This window comes from Spermophilus citellus (assembly GCF_964194105.1).
Source record: "Spermophilus citellus genome assembly, chromosome: 2".
NCBI classification, from domain to species: domain Eukaryota; kingdom Metazoa; phylum Chordata; class Mammalia; order Rodentia; family Sciuridae; genus Spermophilus; species Spermophilus citellus.
The window spans coordinates 224,872,457-224,895,190 of NC_138183.1; the positions used below are offsets into that span (position 1 = coordinate 224,872,457).

At 41.9% G+C, this 22,734-nt stretch overlaps 1 protein-coding gene across 3 annotated transcripts in view; it reads right to left on the reverse strand.

Moving 5' to 3' along the window:
* Nucleotides 1–22,734, reverse strand: part of WT1 (WT1 transcription factor) — a 45,021-nt gene that overhangs the window by 16,536 nt on the left and 5,751 nt on the right. For 2 of the 3 annotated variants that reach the window (XM_081281743.1, XM_081281741.1), the window contains exons 2-5: nt 22,243–22,365; nt 21,721–21,823; nt 12,062–12,139; nt 10,982–11,032 (exon numbers count right to left, since the gene is read on the reverse strand). In XM_081281743.1, the coding sequence (XP_081137869.1) occupies nt 10,982–11,032; nt 12,062–12,139; nt 21,721–21,823; nt 22,243–22,365 (355 nt within the window). The remainder of the gene's footprint in view (nt 1–10,981; nt 11,033–12,061; nt 12,140–21,720; nt 21,824–22,242; nt 22,366–22,734) is intronic. The other variant, XM_081281742.1, reaches the window with a different exon arrangement.

A 22,734-nucleotide genomic window follows, 5' to 3' on the forward strand; every position in this document is an offset into this window, starting at 1 on the left:
CTGCTGTACGAGACAATCTTTATATTGGCATAGAGAAAGCACAAGGGACAGAAATGACTGCTCATATGTGACAGAGTAGTCCAAACTGTGCACAATTGTTACAAAGTAATAATAATTAATCATTATCATCATCTCTTTTTACCTAACTGGGCGGGGGGGAAACTAAGCAGAAGCAATTATCACAGAGCATACACCTTGTGACTTCATTTCTGGTGGTAGCCAAGACAATTTTAACAGCAAAAACTGAGCAATTTTCCTGAGCAATTTTTAACAGCAAAAACTGTATCCTGAGAAAATTTGCCTTTCCTTTCCTAGACAGCTTTAAAATGCATCAACACGTGTCCTTAGAAAGTCTGCAGAAAGAGAAAAATGTCCCTCATCTAACACAAATTATGAGCCCTCGTCTCGCTAAACATGTGTACATTGAGGCTTGGCTTAGAAAAAAACAACATAACTTTTGAAGGGGTAGCTTCTTTAGAAATGATTAATTTTGATGTTCCACAGGCACAAGAAGATTAATAAAAAGGAATTGAGGTTTTACAGATGAGAAAAACCAGAGCCGCCCTGAAATCCCTTATCAACACAAGAGGAAAAAAGAAGAAGAAAGAAAAAATGTAAAACGAAAGAGAAAGAGACTTTCGAAGGCCATTCTCATTGAATATGAATATTCAGAAAGGAGGCACTTCAGCCTGTGACTTCTCTCTCCCACCTCTACTTATTGGCCAGGTGGTCATCCCCCATCTTCACCTCTGTCTTCTCGCCTCTGCAGACTTAATCAGACTGCAGGGAAGCACCTGGGGAAATCGCAAACACTCGTGCACCAGGACACAGAATCCCCCCGTCAAGCTCTCTGCATCCTTGATGCTTGGGGCTTATATATGAGATGCTTAAGTGCCTGATTCTTTTTGGTGTTGACAATAAAGTTTGCTGCAAGCCTTGAGGCCCATCATCCCCTTCTCTAGCGTGCCAATTTCTCAGAGAAAAGAATGAAGAACTGCGTTAAGAAACTGGGCTTCCTAAAAGGTTAAACACAAGATGAGGCTGAACTCAGCACCACCCATAAATTATACTTGCCTTGAGAGAGAGAGAGAGAGAGAGAGAGAGAGAGAGAGAGAGAGAGATTAGAAGAAGAAGAAGAGGAGGAGGAGGAGGAGGAGGAGGAGGAGGAGCTGTAAGAACCCCAAGTCTAAACCAAGCTTCCCAGAACTAACTACCTGTCTACAGGAAATACAAGGGATAGAGGCCCAAAGTCAGAGGCAGCAAGCTCTTCAATCCAGATCATGGTACAGTCTACTGAACATGTGCTCTGGGCATATAAAAGGAGAAAGATAAAGTTTCTTTTACTAAGCCAGCACAGAAAGTAAAAACCTAAAATAAAACAACCAAGTTAAACTTGAATGAGTTTAAACACACACTCAATGTCTGTTTTCTAATAACTCATAGGTATCAAATTTCCTCAAAAATAGTCTACAGGAGAGAATCTGGTTTGTTTTTTTAACTTGGGACAGTTTACCCTCTGTCTGTCCCCAGGTGTTTCATTTCAGTTTAGACCTTAAGAAAAAGATGCATCTGTTACTTTGGACTAAAACAATGTATTTTAGTCATTTTTCATTAAAAACTACACTACGGCAATGCTTCTATTTTGCTTTTTCACTAAACATTTTCCCTAAGAACCTGGGAAAGCAGACTCCCTGTCACCCTGCTTGCTCTTCGTTCCCTTTCTCTCCAAGTCACATGCATCCCTATGGCACCCAGAGCTACAAAACTTCTGGAGGGAAAAGGCACTCACCCCACTTCCACTAATTCTGACTTTTTAAAACTCTCTATTGCCTATTTCTTGTTAGGCCCGCCCACATCCACTTTCCTTGGTAACAAAGCCCTCTGTTCCTTTTAGGGAAACTCCCTTCTTTTTTTTTTAAAATATATATATATGTATATGTATATGTGTGTGTGTGTGTATATATATATATATATTATATATATATATAATATATATAACATATATATATATATAATATATATAATATATATGTATATTAGTTTTAAGTGGACACAACATCTTTATTTTGTGTGGTGCTGAGGATGGAACACCTTGCCTCACGCATGCTAGGGGCGCTCTACTTCTGAACCACAACCCCAGTCCCTGGAAATTCCTCTCTTTAACCCCACCCCAGGCTCTAGAAGAGAGTACAAGATTAAGACCTGGCCAATCAACCACTACTTTCTCCAGTCACATGACCCACTGCAAGCCAATCAAAGACCTTTCCCTAAGTCTTTTGTTGAAAAAGAACCAATAGGGAGGCATTCTTCTTGTCAGGCTGTAGGTGCTAAAACCAAAACTGCTTTTTCCACAGTGGAGCAAGGTTGCCTGAGATGGCAACCAGCACGGAGGAAAACAGACAAGAGATAGTGAAACAGTGTTCTCATGACACTAAGTCCCTGAATCCAGACAAGGGTTTTAAAATATAATACCCACAACCTACCAAATTACCCCATTGATCCACACCAGTTACAACTGGGATTCTGCCACCTGTTGCAAAGTTCTGATTAATAATGTTCAATCTAGCCAGGCATGGTGGCACACACCTATAATTCCGGCAGCTCTGGAGACTGAGGCAGGAAGACCAGGAATTCAAAGTCAGCCTCAGCAAAATCAAGGGGTTAAGCAACTCAGTGAGACCCTGTGTCTAAATAGAATACAAAATAGGGCTGGGGATGTGGCTCAGTGGAGTGCCCCTGAGTTCAATCCCAGGGACCAAAAATTAATAATAATAATAATAATAATAATGCACGATCTAATAGTCAAAAGTATATGTATTTTCTTTTCAAAGACATATCAGAATATGAAACCTGTAAATGAGTACTGGTCCCTTCAAATTACCTTTTGGAGGATGCTCATTTCTTCCAACCATGCTGTTATTACTAAAGTCTTATTGTATTCCTCTTTTGAAACTTTCTTTATAGTCCTGGCTCATTCGTCTTCACTTTCCTTGCAGCCTAGTCCTCAGCCACTATTTCATAGAAGCCACAATCTGAGTGGGTTAAGAGCCAAGTCAGGCTCACAAGCCATCAAGCCCTCCTCACTGCTTGCAATGGTTCACAAGCCTCCCCCAACTGACCTTTTTCCTTCTATTTCACTCTCAAGGCAGAACTGAGGTATCCTCTTAGACCTAGTTTCCCACAACAATTTGGAAGGAAGAGTCCAAAAAACAACCCCTATGCTCTTTTCTGGGCCTTCATGCTTATAAGACTTTTAGACATGACTTTCTTTCTTACATCAATACACACAGACACAGGAACTCACAAACCCAAGGTCCCACCATCAGATCATAGAAGTATCTGGATGTCTTAGTGGGGTGCTAGTCCGTCCACTTCCTGGTTTCATCTAACTCACTGGGTTCTGGATACTCAATGCTTTCACTCTATGGTCAGAGATTATTGCTGGCTCCACCCCTAAGAACAGGGTCCCAAATCTATATAATAGACGAACCCTGCATCTCACACAGGAAAGATGGAGCAGGATCTTTGTAGCCTGGTTCTAAGAAGTTCCTACTCAGGTTGCTCATACCCTCTTCTGAGAAAATTTACTCCAACTACTCAATTGCATTTTTAAAATAAAGTTCCTTCCTAAACCCCAGGATCAAGCACAGCGTTCTGAAGACTAAACCCTCTCTTGTTTCCCCAACTGAAATGGAGCTCACAGGTGTGAGGAATCTGTGCAGATCCAACACTTCTGCTGGCTCCATGCTCCAAACTCTGACTTTGTACAACACAAGTGGGATGGAGATGTAGCTCTGTGGTGGAGAGCCTGCCTAGCATGCTCGAGGCCCTAGGTTGGATCCCCAGCACCAAGAGGCAGGTATAAATTAATTCCAGGTGAACAAACAAAGGAAAACTTTTGTAATAAATTCAAATGAATCATACTCATTCTTGAAGGGATTTTGAGACCAGGGGTATTACTGTTAAAGTCTTGGAGGAAATTCTACACATGGGCATCTGAAAGAATAAGACATAAGAATATTGAGAACTGTTTTGTTCTTAAAGAAAGGATTCAAAAATTTTCAAAAGTCAACGTACTTCAAAATCAATTTTTTTTTGTACTGGGTTTTGAACCCAGGGTCACTTAACCACTGAGCTACATCCACAGCCCTTTTTAATATTTTATTTAGAGACAGGGTCTCGCTAAGTTGCTGAGGCTGGCTTTGAACTCACGATCCTCCTGCCTCAGTCTTCCAAACTGCTGGGATTATAGGCATATGCCACCATACCCAGCCTTTCAAAATTAATTTTTAAATGTGATACAATCCATCCAAGCTTACATTTAAGTTTTTTTAAAAAATAAACTTACTTCAGAATAGTTTTAGATTTGTAGAGAAATTTCTAAGATAAAACAGAGCCCTCATAGACCCTACATCAATTTTCCTCTATTATTAACATCTCAAATTAATACGGTGTATTTGTTGCAATTAATGTATTGATAAAAAATTTCTCTTAAATTAACAAAATTAAATAATCTTAAAGAGAAGAAAGTCAGGCATGAGTGGCTCATGCTTTTAGTCCCTGCTACTGAGGAGGCTGAGGCAAAAGGATCACTTGAGTCCAGGAGTTGCAAACCAGTCTGTGCAACATACTGTGACCCTCATCTCTAGTAGTAGTAGCAATAATAATAATAATAATAATAATAACAACAACAACAACAACCTCAAGAGCTAACAGCTAGAAATACCTTGAAAAAGAAGACAACGTTGGGGGGAACTTTAATATCAGATATTAAAATGGACTATGAAATTATAGCAAAGAAGCTTGATACTTGGCAGAAAAGCCAGACTGATCAAAAGAAGAAAATAAAGAGTCTAGAAATGGATCCAAGGAATTTAGTCTTTGGTAAAGGTAATACCTGAAAGCAAGGAGGGAAGAAAGGATAGCTCAAAATGGTCTAAGTATACTGTATAGTTTCTCGGAAATAAATCAAATTGGAATCCAATAGTCAAATAAATTCTGGATGAATTAAATATTTAAATGTGAAATGTTAATTTTTTAAATATTGAAATTAAATAAAATAATACTTAAAAAAAAAGCTGGAGTAGGAAAATCTTTTCAAGTATGATACCAAAGCCAAAAACTTGAAGCTATGAAATAAAACATAATTTTTACTGCAAAAATTTTAAAAGTTCTGACAGGAAAAAAGCCATTGTCATAGCTAAAATATAAACAAACCAGAGAAAAAATTTCTAGTACTAAGACAAGCAAAAGAACTCTTATAAACAAAGAATGCTCACAAAACTAATATAGTTGCTATATGAACCAGCTTCTGGCTAAAGCCAGCCCACTTGCCTACAGAGCCTCTTCCTTCTCACCTCGCTTTGTTCTAGCAATTCTATCCCCTCCCATCATCAATTTTTCCCTCTTTTTGATCATTCCCATCATCAAACAAAAAAGCAAACATCTCTTTTTAAATACAAAAAAAAAATTAAGTAAAAGCAAAACAATAACCCTACTATCTACCATCTTTTTTCCTCAGTCAACTAGAACCTCATTTTTTTGTTCCCCTTTGCATTAGAACTCTATGAAAGAGTTGTCTCCATATGATGCCTCTGGGTCACCTCCTCCCATTCATTCCCCCCACCCACCCCGCTTGTTACCGGGGACTGAACCCAGTGGCACTTAAGCACTAAGCCATATCCCCAGCCCTTTTTCATACTTTATTTAGAGACAGGGTCTTGCTAACTTCACTAAGTTGCTGAGGCTGGCTTTTTTTAAACTCACCACCCCCCTGCCTCAGCCTCCTGCTTCAGTCTTTTGCCCCTTCCCTTAATTCATCCAGAGGTTAGATAGTTAATAGATAAATGGTTCTAGCATTTTTTTCTCTGCAGATTCAATACACACCAAAATGTTTTAAAAACAAAGAGGTTATCTCTGGGTGGTGAGATGTCAGATGACTTTTCTTTTCTTCTTTATGTTTTGGTACTGTCTGAATTTTTTTTTTAAGTGATAAGCCTGTGTTACTGCTAATCAAAGGGGGAAAAAGGCTGTTTTTATTTTGGATAAAGTCACCATATTCGCCTATAAAGCACTCCCTTTGTGACTTTGTGTTAAAAATTAAGAGATGGAAATAAAGCTAGAATACATGAACTTGTTCACTTTCGGTAGAAGAACTCTTATGAAACGAGGCAGTAGCCCCTTATTTCTAAGAAACAACTGGATGACTTTTTATCAGTGTGCATTCTAGATCAATATTTTTTCTAGCTAGACGATATGATCTGTTCTTATAAATGATGAGCAGATAGTCTCACAAGGGCCCAGAGGAAGCTAAAGATATAAGAGTTCCAAAATACTCCTTTGGGTGGTGAAGATATCCTCCCTCATCTGATGTCCCCTCTCCCCATGCGAGACACACACACCCCTTTACCCACCATTCATAGCTTGATTTAAGTTACTGGGGGGTGGGGTGATTTCCTTCCCTGTATAATTGTATTTTCTAAATGTTCTATAATTTACATATCTTACTTACTTAATAAATACAAATACATTAGTTGAATACATGCCCCAAGAAAAAAAGGGTGGGAAAGGCCAACAGCCAGGGAAGGTAAAAGTAGCAGCAGGAAAGTGAGACATGAGGGCCAAGAAGCATCTGAATTAGTCTTCCTTAAGTGGGGGCATGGAGGGGGGATGGCACTAGGTCATCAGCTCCATCACCATGAAACAGGAGTCCACTATTCCTTCTGGTAGTTAAGTCCCATACAATAACAAAGAAAGAGCTGCTTCAACGACACACGTGTTGCTGTTTCAAAGGGGGAAATCCACAGCCTTCTGCTGGGGGTGGAGATGGAGGAGTGCGCTCAGGAATGCGCCTGTTCGTGGGACTGCTGAGATTCCCAGAACTGAGGCTCCCCACCTTTGCTTTGCATCTCAAGCTCTAGCAGCCACTTAAAAGCAGGCTATCTGCTTTCAAGAAGTAAATCTCCAGGACGGGTACCTTATGTTCACAAGCCCACAAGGGAAGGCACGGGGCTGTGTGTGGAGCTCCCGGCCAGAGGCTCGGCTATCTCTTTTGGCACAGGTTCTCAGGGATGAGACCATGTCTAGCGGGGATTTTCTCCAGATTCGACAGCCTTGGCCCTACCAAAAGGCACAGCTTTGTTTGCACCATACATCACTCACTAGGAGTCTTCTCGTTTTTCCTTTCAAGCATCCTCAGGTCAAATACTATGTGTTCCCAACAGTCTGTGAACTTCTTGGAGCAGTGAAGGGACATTCATTTTGCTCAGCACTCCTTTTACATTTCTATTGTGTTCCATTTCCCACTCCCCCTACCCCAGTCCCCACAGAGTAACTTCCTCCTCTCTTTAATAACTTGGACCACAGTCAAGGTTGATGTGTTTCTCCATTTTGCAGGATATTTTCTTCAGAAGAGACAAAACAGAGGCCAACAGGGTAGCCAAGGCTTATTAGCAACCTTTGTAAATCAGCAACCCTTAAGAATACTCATAGAAAATGTTTTTAAAGAAATGAAAAGCTAACAGTACAAGGCATCATGAATAGGATTCATAAAGGCGGACTAATCTTAGAAAAATTCCTCAGCAGTTTCCCCCACCACGGACCTGCTTTTAAAATCTAATTTCACTTGTTTATGGGTGTCAGAAAGTGGTTTCATGAAAGAAGGTTTCAGTATCTTCTTTCTGACATAAATTGAAACATGGGATTCTTCCATTTGAGGTCATAAAAGTAGCTTTGATCCCAACAGACAAGCCGAAGTCAGAAAATGAGTAAGGCAGGGTGGGGATGTGGCCAGTGGTAAAGCATTTGCCTGGTGTGCAATCTGGTTCAATCTCCAGCACCAAAGGAAGAAAGAAAAAAAAAAAAAGATGGAGAGAGAGAAAATGAGTAAAGGAAGAAGGAGGACAAGGACTCAGTCAGCGGGCAATAGCAACTCCCTACCATATCATCCTCTACTTCAAAATCCTATCCTCACCCATTCCAGCACTGCTGCTGATATTTAATAAAGGTGTCTCCGTGGACTTGCTTAGGACACAAGGAAACAAGACTATTCTTTTTGGAGTCACTTTTTTTTTTTTTTAAGTAGCTTTCAAGGAAAGAAGACATGAGTAAGTATTCAGTGGGATTTCATCTAAAGCATATAATATTTCATTAAAAACTAAGCATGCCTTATTTTCACAAGTGATATAGAAATTATGTCTTTTTAAAATTATGCTAAGCCCGGCACAGTGGCAAATGCCTGTAATCCCAGCAACTCAGGAGTCTGAGGCAGGAGGATCACAAGTTCAAGACCAGCCTCAGCAAGTTAGCAAGACCCTAAGCAACTTAGTCCCTAGGTTCTCTCTGGTATTCTCTTGCCCCCAACAAGCCAGTTTTTCCTGCTATAGCTCTAGCTTGCCGCCATGATTTTTCCCATGTCAGGATACTACTAGTTAAGGATGAAAGCAAAAAGTTGTCTTTCTCTACTTCATGAAGTATAGTTTCATTTCCCAAATGTATTTTCCTTATTAACAATGTTTGTATCATGGCAAAAGAAAGTAAATTCAGTATCAGAGGGAATAATGACTCCACCCTGGATTGTGTCTCTTCTGGGAAGAAGCCAATTTTTCTACTGGAATTTAAGATCCACCCAAATTCAGTTCTCAGCTGTTCATGGGTTCAGAGGAAAGAACTAAGGAGTCACCACCTTTGAGAGTAAAAAGAGAGGCAAAATGGAGTTGTGACACATCAGTGCACTGTAAAATCAGTCTAGTATGTCACAGACAGTATTTTTTAAAATGATGTGGAATAGAGTAGAAAAGATCAGCAGAGCAAAAACATATCATAAGGATAATTACTGTTTAGTGAAAATTTGTGCTTTGTGTGTCTATTGGAGCTCAGTGTAAAAGGTATTTCTAACTGTGGTCATAATCTTAAAGTCTAAGAAACTCTAAGGCCAGGTCCCAGAGTCAGAAAGAAGCTAATTCCAACATGGCTCTGCCAACTTACTCCATGGACTGGGTTAAATGGCTTAATCTCTCCAGCCTCATCTGGACATGACCATAGCTTTGGGGTGGGCAGGGGGTGATGACAGTAGTAAGGTCATTAGAGAAAACATGTATAGCCCTATATGTACCCTTAAATAAGTGGGAATTCACAAAATGGAAGCAGAAATCAATTGACTTAAATATGTTCTAAGGGATAAATCTACCATGTAAAAGAAGATGTCAGAAAAATTAAACAATTGTTGACAGGTACACACTTGTAATCCCAGGAACTCGGGAGGCTGAGGCAGGAGGATTGAAAGTTAAAAGCTGGCCTCAGCAATTCAGTGAGGCCCTCAGCAACTTAGTGAGTCCCTGTCTCAAAACTGAAAAATAAAAAGGACTGGGGATATGGCTTAGTGGTTAAGTTCCCTGAGTTCAATCCCTGGTACAAAAAAAAAAAAAAAAGGAGAAAAAAGAAAAAGAAAATTAGACAATTGTAATTTTTTGTTTTTATATGGGACTATACATTGGGGCTATTGGATCCTTGTTCTATAGCTTTCTAAATAAAGATTGTATTAAAAAAATTTAACTTCAGAAATCCTTCCAAGATGTAAATAGCCAATCAATGAAAACTTCTAGTTTTTTTTTCCTCTTACACAAGATTGAACAAAAACTATTTGCACTTTGTGCTTCATGCTTATATTACAATTTCTGACTCCCCAGCTAGTGACTAATATCACATATCTGAAAACCTTTAAAAGTATCAAAATTATCTCAACTCTGGAAAGATCAGGATTCAAACCATGCCAAGATTCCTTATCTGTAATTTTTGTAATTAAACCAACCAACCAACCCTGTAGTCCAGCATGCAGAAATTCTAAAAATTGAAACATACTTCTCACTTGGCAATCATGTTCTGTCTGTTGTTGGCATTTAATATGAGAAGAGTTACTAAGTTCTGAGTAGAGAGAAGGAAAGGAAGGAATTCAGAAATACAGGGTGGGACTCGAAAAGCCAAGAAATGTAAAAGAAGCTGGCAGCAGAGGAGGACAGAAGGCTAAAATTGTCAGCTGCCCCTTGGATGGAAGTGGGAAGAGAAGAATCCAAAGCAACAGAAGGCTTTCTACTTTGGAATCCAGAGAGAGGAAGTAGAGATTTGGATACAAGAGCAGAAAAATTGGGGTGGGGGTGGGGAGAAAGATCTGAGAGTAAATCTTAGAAGTTGATCGCTGAAGGATGATCCAAAAAACAGAACTGAGCCAACGAAAGAAGGAAGAAAGATGCAACCTGACTGGTGTTTCAGCAGAGAAAATAAAACAAAACAAAATAGCCACAGAAATGCCCCAGGGTGCAGGTATAAAGCTGAGGAAGACACTAATGTTTGTGAATGAAAAAAAAAAAAAGTCTTCACAAAGCCTGGCCACAGATTTAGAGTAAAAACTAAGTTCTCCTTGGGAGATTCAAAGGTAAATAGAGAAAAGCAAGTTTACCCAAGTTAAGACTGAAAGACTTGACTAATCTAACATGGGTAATGTCACAAATTTGGTGTTTTGTGACACACAAAGAATTGAACAGAGTTCTTGCTGCATGATTTTTAAAAATTATTTCCCCAGCCAGGCACAGTGGCACATGCCTATAATCCCAGTGGCTCAGAAGGCTGAGGCAGCAGGACTGTAAGTTCAAAGCCAGCCTTAGCAACTTGTGAGGCCCTAAGCAACTTAGTGAGACCCCATCTCTAAATAAAAAATAAAAAGGGCTGGGTATGTGGCTCAGTTGTTATGCACCCCTGGGTTCAATCCTTGGTACCAAATATATATATATATATATATATTTTCCAGGAGTATGCTGAGAAGAAACATTTCCACCTCCATTTGACCTGTAGCACGTCTATGATAAACATGAAGAGGTGGGGAGTAGGGATATATTTTCCCACCCCCCACCTGCTCCCTGATTACCCATGTCAGTCCTAACTCCTGCATTGCCCCAGACGTCAGTCAACAAGGCCATTGATCACTCACTTGCTCTGCCCTTCTGTCCATTTCACTGAGCTGGAGCTCCCAGTAGCAACTCTAGAAGAGAAGAAGAGGTGGGAATGGGGAATGGAGCATGGGGGCTCTGGAAAGCCCCCCTGATCCCAGATTCTAATGAGAAACCATGGAATACACAGAGACATTGATGCTAGCTGACTCATCAAGAGTGCTGAACTAAGTCCCTAATCCCACTAGGCCAGTGGTGGGATTTCGAAGGCACTAGAGAGAGGCTGGACAGAGCCTGGGCTTTGGAAATCTCTGGATAGATCTGGACTTGGAATCCCAGCACGACCACTTAGTAGGATGTGAACCTGGGAAGTTACGTGACTTTCTGAGCTTGTAAAACGGTAACTACAGTACCTACACCTCATAAGGCTGTTAGGAGAGAAGCCAAGGTAATCTAGGAAAGTACCTGCCACATCACAAGCACTTCATGAGTGTGGTATCCTACTGCCAGCTCCTCAAGACTTATTAGAAAACAAAGTGAGTTCTTTTATTGCTGAAAGCCAGCCCCACACACCTGTGTTCCATCCATCCTTCATTTTTAGGTGCAAGGAGAAGCTCCTATGTTCGGCAACTGAACTCTTTCTCTATGGTGGTTGTATATTGTGTGTGCGCAAAACCTGTTGGTGCAATTAGGTATGAGCACATCTGACTTTGGATTTTCCAAATCATCCTCACACAGATACTAATTTGGATTCTGGATTTTTTACATGCAAAGCATTTCTTGGATAAGATAGTATAATGGTTAACATCTGTGATGCTGCTAGCCAAACATTAATATTAAACAAGGCTGCATGGACACAACCTTGCAGAATTTTAAAACATTCAACAAGGAGAGACCATATTAAATGTCTCCAATATTCTCAATTCCCTTAGTCCAGACAAAACATCCCGTTTGTGTTTTTGAAAATTTAATGAACACAGCCCACCAACTGGAGGACAGAAGAAAACATTTTAATGCTACATTTTTCTAAAACTGTACACCCTTTGTAAGTTATAAGCACCTTTAAAATGATTTGAATAAGTAGAAGTCGCTGTTGAAGGGCAATGGAATAAAAACCTTACCCCTTTAAGGTGGCTCCCAAGTTCATCTGATTCCAGGTCATGCATTCAAGCTGGGAGGTCATCTGATATAAATTGTCACTGTTGGAAAACATCCAGAGTTAGAAACATATAACCATGCACACGTGTGCATGCACACTCACACGCACAAATACAATTGTCTTCAAAAGCAATGGAGTTTTAATCTGTCTTTACAGTGCAAGCCTCTGCATTTTCCAGAATGACAGAATATGTGTGTCTGAAATTATTTTCATTCCATCCCACTGATTTCTGAACAGTTATTCACTTCACACACAGCAGAAGGGATGTGAGGGTAATTTGGAAGCTTTTTACAAAACATTAGTATAGCAAACACTGGCATTTCTAAAGAGGTATTAAACCTTGGAGGAGAAGAGACTGAAGGGAGGGAAACTTTGAAAGGCAACACAAGCTGGATAACTCAACATTAAAGTTAAAAGCCTGGAGCTGAGAGTCAAAAGGCAGCAGATTAATTATTCGTGAAAAGGCCATTAAGTTGTTTTAATCAAAAGGATAAGTATCATGTGGATTATGAGGGCCTGAAAAGTCTGAGTGATGGGTGATGGATAACCTAACACACAAGGATGTGACAAGCCAAAGAAAGAGGATGATAAACTTTGTGCCCAGCTGAAGGAATTATTCTCTATATAAGTTTTATAATCCTGGTACGAGTCAAATGGAGTTTAAAAAAAAAAAGCAGCCAATTATTTACATTAAGATCCCAAAAGAAAAAACATACCATAATGCAAACCAATCAAAAGCCTTTCTTTCTCCTTTATGTTTATCTTATTCCTAAGAAAATCAGCACATAAATCAATTACCAGAAATCTGAATTACTAAGACCTATTGAGAATAAATTGGAGGCCAGGACTGAAATGGTTAATTATGAAACCAGAGACCCTAGAGATTAATGGTTTGTCTGGAAACCTCACGTCTAAACACATTACAGGAGAAAATGTTCACTCTACCTTCGTGGCAGAAGTGAAAGAAGATAAGCAGCCTTCAATATCTACTGTGTGATATCAGATCCCAAATCCTGGACAATCTCCGTCTTGTCATGGCATTCCTTTCCGTTGCAACACTAATTTTTAATTCAGAGAGGGTTTGCTCAGGCCAACTGAACTAGGGACTTGTGGAGGGGTAAGAGAAATTCCAGCAACATGGAATAAATGAATACTGGGCTCCCTCTGCATAGCTTGATAAATCATGGTGGAGTCCATCTGACTCACATATAATCACTCTGCAAATTATTTGGAACTCCTTGGTGTTGGGCACATGGGATAAGGAGGAAATCAGATTGCAAGAGGGAACTTTGCATATGAAAAGTGAAGTGACTTCAAACTCCAAGTATGCATAATTTCATTAGTCAGCGTATATCTGGACCCCATCATTCATCCCCATGTCCAACTGGCTATTATGCTACTACAATATCCTACATATCAATGAAAAAAATGATTACTTTCTCCTGCAGCTTCCCTGTTTGCAACAGCAGCCCGTGCTGGTCTGTGCCACTACATTTCGCAATTCCACAAATTCTTGCTGTAAGGCTGGTGTAATTAATTCCTGAAGGACCCCAACTTTTATTAGAAGTGCCAGCCTGCCGCATTTACCACAGGAGAGTTTCTTGAACTTTCTTTGGGCTGACAGTTCATTAATAAGCGGCCTCCTCCACAATCTTTCCACTGGTTTTTGTTCTCCTGCACCTTTTCATCAAGCAATCCATTTATTAATCTTCCCATTAATCTCAGCCAACAGGCATTGTATTCCCCAGGTAGCTCTATATTTTTGTCACTAATTTTTAAAAAATTGTTCACCAACTAAAATCACTCAGCCCCAGCTGACAATTTTTCTAGGCCCTTTGGGGATGTGGGATCTTTCTGAAATTATTTAATCTTTGCATATGATGAAGAATATGATGGGAAAAGATGATGAGTGACAGAAGTTTATGCGCAAACCCAAAATATCTAACTTTATGATTCAGAAACTTTCTCAGACTTAAAAGCACAGTCCCACTGATTCCAAAGGGTCCCCACATAGGAGGATAACAAGAAAAAAAAATGTTTTAAGGCCATTTCCTTGGTCCCCAGAATGCAAACTTTCTCAAATACAGGGTCTGTGTCTTAAATGTGTATTTATCTTCCTAGTGATTGCTTAATAAATGCTGTGTTCTGCACTGTCCAATAGGATAGCTACCAGCCACATGTAGCTATTGAGCACTGGAACTATGGCCAGTGCCATACACTGAAATAATATTTGGGCTAGATTAGGTTAACTACAACACTTCAAAATTAATTTTATATATTTCTTATTTTAATGTGGTTTTAAAGTGCATAACGGCAAATTTCAAATTACATGAATAACTTGCATTATGTTTCCATTGGATGGTGGTTCTTATAAGTTTGGGGACATTAAGCAAAGCACAGTTCAGTTCTCTGGACCTCAATATTCTGATCCATTAAATGGGAATATTGATCTGTCAGTCTAACTTTTATGGGGATATTCTGAGGCTCAAAGAAAGCAATGGAAGCTGGGGTTATGGCTCAGTGGTAGAGTGCTTGCCTTGCATGTGTAAGGCCCTGGGTTCAAGCCTCAGCACCACATAAATAAATAAATAAATAAATAAAAGTATTGTGCCCATGTACAACTAAAAATGTTTTTTTTTAAAGAAATGGCTCTTTTAAGATGATACAGATAATTAATATAATTGAATCTCTTCTAACCTATCAAAATTTGCATAGCACTTACATACATCCTCAGTAACACGCATAACAATTCTGTGACATCAGCATAATTATGACCTCCATTTATGAGATGAGAACTGGGACTCCGAAAAGTGCCTAGTGCTGGCATGCTTGATGTCCCCCAGGCATTACTTGACCTCTAAGCCCAGTCCTCTCACTACCACTAAATAATACAGACAAGAATCTGGAGATTGAAGAGAACATGCTCCAGGGAATGTTCTGACCAACTCCGTTCCCAGGAAGGCACAATGGTGAAAGATGCCCAGGCATCCGCTTCAGTGAACTAAGGTCCCAAGAGGAACCCCACTTTGTGATTCAAGTTGTCCTGTAAGCTCAGCCTGCAAACCCCGAGAAGGGGACAGGAGGTGGGGATAGCGGATGGGAGAGAAGGACTTCCAGAAAATCCCCAAGCTACTAATAGGTTTCCTGAGATAGGATCAGAGCTCAGTTTTAACCACATCCTGCCTTCTGCTGGCTGGGGCTCCGTGGTGGCTTGGTCAGTCGGCCTGGCTGGCACAACCTTTCCTATGGAAGTCAATGACAACAGTAACAATAACTGCTGCCGGAGAGAGGACAGAATGTGAACTTGGGCTAAAAATACCAGGCCTAAGCATGCTTGGGCTCTGATCTCCTTGGGCAATCAGTCAACACCCAGCTCTCATCATGGAAGTGACATGGCCTCTCGCAAATAAAACCTCTAATTATTAAATGACCACTGTAGGTGTCGACTATCTCATTCCCAGAGGAGATCAGATAAGCAGGTAGTTTGGCTCACGGTGACCACAATGGTGGTCACGTAGGCATTTCAGCTTGAACTCTGCCTGTTTGGAAGTGAACTCTGAAACTGCAGGCTGCCAAAATATATTCCAAAGTCATGGGATCCTTTATTTTTTAAAGTAGATCTTTAAAAAAAAAAAAAAGTCACTTGTTTCCTATGTTAAAAAAATGTTTGAAGTTAGAAGCAAGGGAGAGAGGAAAGAAACTACTATAACTGGGATTAATGCAATTTGGAGTAAAATAAAAGGAAGTCAGTCTGAGCAAAAAAAGGGAACTTAAAAGGAAATCAGTAGTACATCATATAGAGTTTGTTTTGGCCTGGACTGCAGTATTACTGAGTTCTCGACCTCTGCACAAAAAGAAAGGAAGGAAAAAAAAAAAAAAAAAACCTCAGCTATTATCTAGACCAGGACTCCCCCACTCTTCAAATGCACGTGTGATCCGAGCACATTCTGCATCATAAGTGTTTACTATGTTGGGCAGGACAAGAAAGAAAGGTTCATGTCACCACTGGACCAGAATCTTTCAGCCTTGCTGAGATTAGGGTTTCTTCTGCCACATGATTGCTAGCTGTTTGCAAAGTAGCATCTTGGTACTAGAAAAGTTTCCCCCACTGGATCAAAAAAAAAAAAAAAAGTTGAGATAACTGGTTTCTGTGATATGAATTTATGATGTTTTCCAGTTTCTGCTATCATGGCCCTGTTCCATACTAAAGGAAAGGCCTCTGCTGGTTTACCTCTACCTACTAACCAAGGTTCATGCTAAGGCTTCATGCAGACATCCACATGGCCCTTTCCTGCTCTCTTTCCTCCAAAGCATCTTGGAGCTGCCTGCCTGAACTTTCTGCCCAGCAGGCTACAGTGAATAATTATTTCATAGTCACTTTCTTGGTATTATAATTTCTCTCAAGCTCTCCAGCTAACCAAGAGAAAACCCCACTGGGGGGTGTGATTTTTATTAATAAACACTTGGTCAGCACAAAAATTAACAGAAATATTTGGAACTGATTTTTCCTTATCCCTGGAGACAAGCTCAGTTCAAGCCTGTGGCTTTGATAACACTATCTACCATCAGACAAAGTATTTGAGATCTTCCATTTTGCCTACCTGTGTGGAAAGCAAATAGTAGTATTGTACTAGGTGAAAAGACCAAGTAACACTCACATGGGTGCACATGAAAAGAGACGTTATTAATTATGCTTTTATTTTCTTAAGCACCGGTTGTCATCTGATTTATGTCTACGTCTGAGACCAACCCAAATGGTGAGTGGTGCACTTCCCATTGACCTGCAGATGCTGAGATTCACAGAACCCTTATGGCTGCCATGGAGGTTTCTCTCATATGAAAGGCAATATACTTCCAGAGTTGAAGCAGTATTACCTGATAAAGGGCCAAAATAGAGGAAATGGATATATCCTCATTTATCCAGCACAGTAGCTAAAGAAAGATACACAAAGCTAATAAAGGAATAAAAGAGAAAAAAAAAACCAGAATGTCTTTTTAAAAATTGGTGTGAATGGGAATATGCTTTAAAGTCCAGAACTTTTCAAAACAGCTCAGAGGATCAATTCATGAAGTAGGCACAGTAAGGGCTCCAAGGACAGCAAGCAAAAGAGAGAGAAGGGGACTGGAGAAGATGGAGCAAGGGAAGAAAGGTTCAGCTGGCTGCCTGGTGAGGTGATATTCAGAGGTTGGACTTCACTGCCCACCCCCTACTCGCTGGACATCAATGGGGTCTGCCCTTCCTGGGACCTTGCTTCTAGACAAGCACAAAGTAGTCAGTCCTCCTGGGTGAGATGAATGGACAGAAAGGTCCATGCCCTGGAATTCTTTAGGTGCCTGTACTGAGCTTCTCCCCAGTAGTTCATGCCCATTGGTAATGAGAGAGCTGGAGTGGTCTGAAGTTTGAAAGACAGCTGTTTTGTGAGTTAGGATTTCAGGAGAAAGCTCAAGTCCACTTCTAACAGTATTCACCAAGGAAAATGCTGCCCCTCAGCCACTAAGAGCTTTCTAGGGACTGTAAAAGACTTTCACAACTGTGGGGGATAAAGTCCTCCAGTAAGACCCAGGACAAATGCCGTCTTCAAAAAGAGAATGGCAATTATCCACATGGGTGCAGAGGGCAGGAGGATGGATTCTGAAAGCTCACTACTTGAATCTGAACAACAAATCTATCCCTTACTGTGTCACACTGGGGAGGTTCACCTCTCAGGGCCTCAGCTTCTTCCTCTGTAAAATGGGAGTGATAACCCATTGCTGACCTTGACTTGTTTTTATGGGGATTCAAGAAGTCGTCAGGATTTGTAAGGTGCTTACAAGGAGACCTGGTGCACAGTAAATCTACATAAGCATTTGCTCTTATTATTTACCAGAAAAAGGTGCAGGCATGGAAGTAAGTATAAGGAAATTATCCAGACAAAGAACAGTGAGTGGTCCAGCATTACTTGTGATTCAGAGCACAATCTTTGAAGTTAGAAAGACTGAGAATCAAATCCTGGTTCCAATTCTCACTTACTGTATAACCTTGAGAACGTCAAATTGCGTCTAATCTTGTCATAAGTAGTCAGAAAGGCTAAATGAGGGAACTGAAGAAGCCCTTGGCAGAGTACCCAATAGCACACAACTAGCATGGCTTATTATAAGGAATCATGCTTTCATCCAGCTGTGGTCACTGGGTTCCATAAAGGCCAGCATCTGGTTTCAGAAGCTTTGGTGACGTTTAGACAAAATTGCCCACCTTAGTATTAGGGGGCCAGGGGCCTAGGACAGATGGATAAGGGAAACCATTTCCAATCACTTCCTGTGAGTTGAGTAGGGGTATTTTCTATTCATTGCTGTTTATATTCACACAATAATGTGAGCAGCTGTAACTTCTCAGATCTGTTACCTGAGAGAGAGGAGAGAATTATGCAAGGGACAAGGAAAGAAGGGGAACTTCTTGAGATTTCTCAAAGTAAATTCACAGTGTACACTGCTTATTTTATATCAGATATATACCACTGCCACCATTTCAGGTTGAGAAGAAAAAGAAGAGTCCAAGTCTGGGGAGACAAAAGCTTTGTGTGGGGGAGGGGAGAGGAAATGGTGGGGAAAAGCTGAGCAGTCTGCCTCAAGGGGTCAAATGCAACAAAGCAAACAAGATACAAGCAAGTCTTTCCCAAGAGGCCCCAATTTTAGAAAGAAAAAGGAATGGACCCAGGGACTAGGAGAAAGAACTAGTGAATATATAAAATTCAAAAGGTAAGCCATTGAACAATTAAAATGTCATCTTATTTTCTATGTTTTTCAAACATGGCATTCACAAAAGCATTTAAATACCCTTCAAATTTATTTTACAATATGAAAGAAAAAACCATATAACTACAGTAATGTTGGTGCACAGGCCCAGTTGTAAAACATCTGTTTACCTATCCATTCATCATTAGTACATGGGAGGGACATGATTTGGAAAAGTGATTGGCAATGTTGTGAATTTAGGTTGGCTGGAACGTCAAAGATTCAAAAGCACATACTTTAAGGGAGCAAACTCTTTTCCTACAGGGGTCACAAATTCTTTTTTGAGATGTTTCTGAGGAAATTTCTATAACAGAAGAAAACTGTAGGATAGAATTCATGTAAAAACAAAACCAAAGAAAGTTTCATAATTACATAGAAAGAAGAACATCTTCTTCTAGTGGTCTTCATATATTTCTAAAAGATGAATCTAACAAAATTGCTTTCTACAGTGACCAATTAGAAGCCGAATTTGAAAATGTGAAAATTTGCCAGGCACGAAGCACACGCCTATAATCGCAGCAGCTCAGGAGGCTGAGGCAGGAGGATCACAAGTTTGAAGCCACTTTCAGCAATTTAGTGAGTCCCTAAGCAACTTAGCAAGACCCTGTCTCAAAATAAAAAATAAAAAGGGGCTAGGGATGTGGCTCAGTGGCTGAGTGTCCCTGGGTTCAATCCCTGGTACCAAAAAGAAGGGAGGGAAGGAGGACAAAAGAAAGGAAGGAAGGAAATTTGTATATAAAATACAACCAGGGACTAGGGTTGTGCTTAGTGGTAGAGCCTGTGCTTAACACGATCAAGGCCCTGGATTCAATTTCCAACACCAAAAAAAGTTTTTTTAAAAAAAAAGAGGAGGAGGGGGAGGAGAACAACAAACAAACAAAAACATCTGAATGACCTGTCTACTTTCACAGTAGTCACAAATTCAGCCCTAAATCAAAATCCACCTCAGGGATGTGGTTTGGAGAACTACCATTAAACCACTGGTTGTGATTACTTTATCCTGGAACTCTTCTGTTTAGGCTGCTCAGCTTCTCTGATGGGCCCCCTCCTAGAGTCCCACAGAGTCCAGGCTTGGCAGAAAGAGGAGCAAGGGATATGCATGTAGCAGATCATCACTACATCAACACCTCCTAGTCCTCAAATCCCAAGGAGATTTGGAGCCCACTCCTATACCAGGGTCTTCCTCTAGCCTGGGGTGTGACTTGGGGGAAACTCCACATGGTGCCAAGGAGAGAGAGGTGGGCTAAGGTGTTACCATAGGGAACTATTCCAACTGGTCCCCTTACAGCTACTAAGATAACAGCAATGACACCCCAGCAATAAACAGGAGTAAGCAGCTTAAGAAGGATGTCAATGGCCCAGGTGCCACAGTTCTGCTAAGGTAAGGGGTTTCAGCACAGAATGGATGTGAATTCTGTAACCATTCAGTGACTTGACCACTGAGAGGAGGCCTAGATGGCAGGCTTGGGGTAGAAGGTGGGTCTGCTGGTCTGTGATGCCAGAACAAAAATGGTTTCTAGCTAGGGAGGGAGCAAAAGCAGGGGGAGCAGGTGTGACTACTGGCCTCAGTGTGACCTTCATCCATTTCTCTGCTTCTCCCAACTTCCCCCCACCAAAAGATCCGATTAGATATGTCAAATTTTCAGATAAAAAGTAAAGGTTTTAAGTCCGCGTTCTTCAGGCGTCAGAAACAGAAGAAGCGCGACCTTATACCTTTCTAGAAACTTTTAGGAAATGATCTCCGGGGTGAGAGAGTCAGACCAGTCCCGGGCACAATCTCAGAAGTGCAGCTGGGACATTGGGATGCGCTGCTGCATACTCAATAACAAGGACGCACCCCTCCTCCACCTGCGTGACGGGAGGTCCCCAGGCACCGCCATTCCCCCACCCAATCTCCCAAGACAGGCGCTTTTCCTTCCTTCATTACCTCACTACCTCCTTCCCTTGACGTCAGCCCCGGGTCTCCGCGCGGAGGGGCGGGAGGATGGGGATGGGTTTGGGGGCAGTCGGTGTCAGGATCCCCGCAGCACCCGGGGAAGGGGAGGCTATGAGGTAATGCGCGCCCAATCCTGGGCCACAAGGGCAGCAGCGAGGACACTTTCCTGCCCCCGCCCCACCTTCCCGCCCAGCGCAGGCCGGGGTGTGCGCCACAGTTACTAGGCAACCCTATCAGGGACGCGGGATGCCGGCCAAGTTCACCCAAAGTTGAAAAATAAATTTGGGGGAAGAGAAGGATAAAGGGCCTCGGGGGAGGAGCTTAGAAGGGGGGCTGGTCTTTTGCCTCCAGCGAAGAGCAAGACGGTGTTGCTGGAGCAAGGCACACGCCAGGCCCTGCTACGTATGACCCGATCATCTTGTGGCACCCATGCTGGGGTCGTGCCCCGGCGCACAGCCACGACGATGCTGGGAAAGACGCTTACAAAAGCATTGCAGGCCAAAAGTCTAGTTGGTTGGGTGTAGAGAAGGATGTGGACCACCGTAAGTGCAGTCGAAGTATTCTGGCCAGTGTGGCCAGCGGGTGAAGGGGAAGAATAGAGAGGGATGGACTCCCTGTTCAATCTTTAGTACCGAGGAAGTTATAAAACTCCCAGGAAAGAGTCTTTTAAAAAATAACTTCTCTGGAAGTGGTGCTCCTTCTTCTTTAGTTCCATACAGCAATTGCCCTCATTTATATCCAAAACAAAAAACAACCAGGAGACGAGGGAGATTTGCTTTTTGGCCAGGTAGAAAGGTGAAGGGGTCTTTTGACTCCAGAACCCTGCATGCCTGCAGTCAGTGCTGCCCAGTGTCTGATGTTCCCGCCACCTGGAGAGTTCCCAGGACCCATCACACTGCTCAGCAACTTCTTACCTGCTGTAGGGCGTCCTCAGCAGCAGGGCCTGGCTACCCGTGCAGCTGTCGGTTGGGGTATGGCAGCCGTAAACCGGGGGCGGCACGGAGTACTGCTGCTCGCCTGACGAGAGAGCCAAAGACAAGCAGTTTGAGCGCACCCCACGAGTGCTATGGACAGCGGGTAGGGGACAGGGCATGCTGAGCTGAGAGCACTGGGGCCTGCATTCTGGGGCGTGTTCATTGAGGCCGCCCAGATTGTAGCAAGCTAAAAGCTTTACATTCCCATAGCAGTCAACGCGTGGCCGGAAAAAGCTCTAGGGACAAACGTAGACTTGGTTGAGCAGCGCTTTACTTAACGCACTGGGGATGAAAGGAGAGACCACCGTTCTAAATGATGCAATTTGCCTAATTATTCCTGAGATTCCTTTGGATGTCCTCTTTTCTCTTCCCCAACTTGCTATAGGTTGAAAATTCCGGGAAAGGGGCAATTGTCTAGAAAAAGCGTGTAAAGACCCACACACATCATCGACACCGGCTTACCCAGAGATCCCTGCTGGCCCATGGGGTCCTCGTGCTTGAAGGAATGATTGGGGAACTGCGCGGCATGGTGCGAGGGCGTGTGACCATAGCTGGGCGTCCCGTCGAAGGTGACTGTGCTGTATCCTGCAGGAGAGGCGGAGAAGACAAGCTCAGCGTCAGCGAAGCTCTTGGGGAGGTAGGGACCCTGGATCTGAACCAGAATCAGGGCGGAGGGATGCCTCACCACTGAATTTGGGTTCACAGCAGAGGATATAATTCCGCTCCACCTGCCCAAGACTTCCGGCGGGAAGCCGAGGCCCAAATCCTGGAGAAGGATCTCCAACAGGCTCCCCATTCATTCCCAGCCCAAACGCCGAGTTTCCCAATCTGTTTATGCTTTTATCTTCCACTGTGACTGACGCTTCTAAACCGAACCTCCGACGGCAGATTAGGTATAAAAACCTGTCGCCTGCTGGGCGGAGAAAGTTGTTCTCCCCCCAAAACAAACCGCGC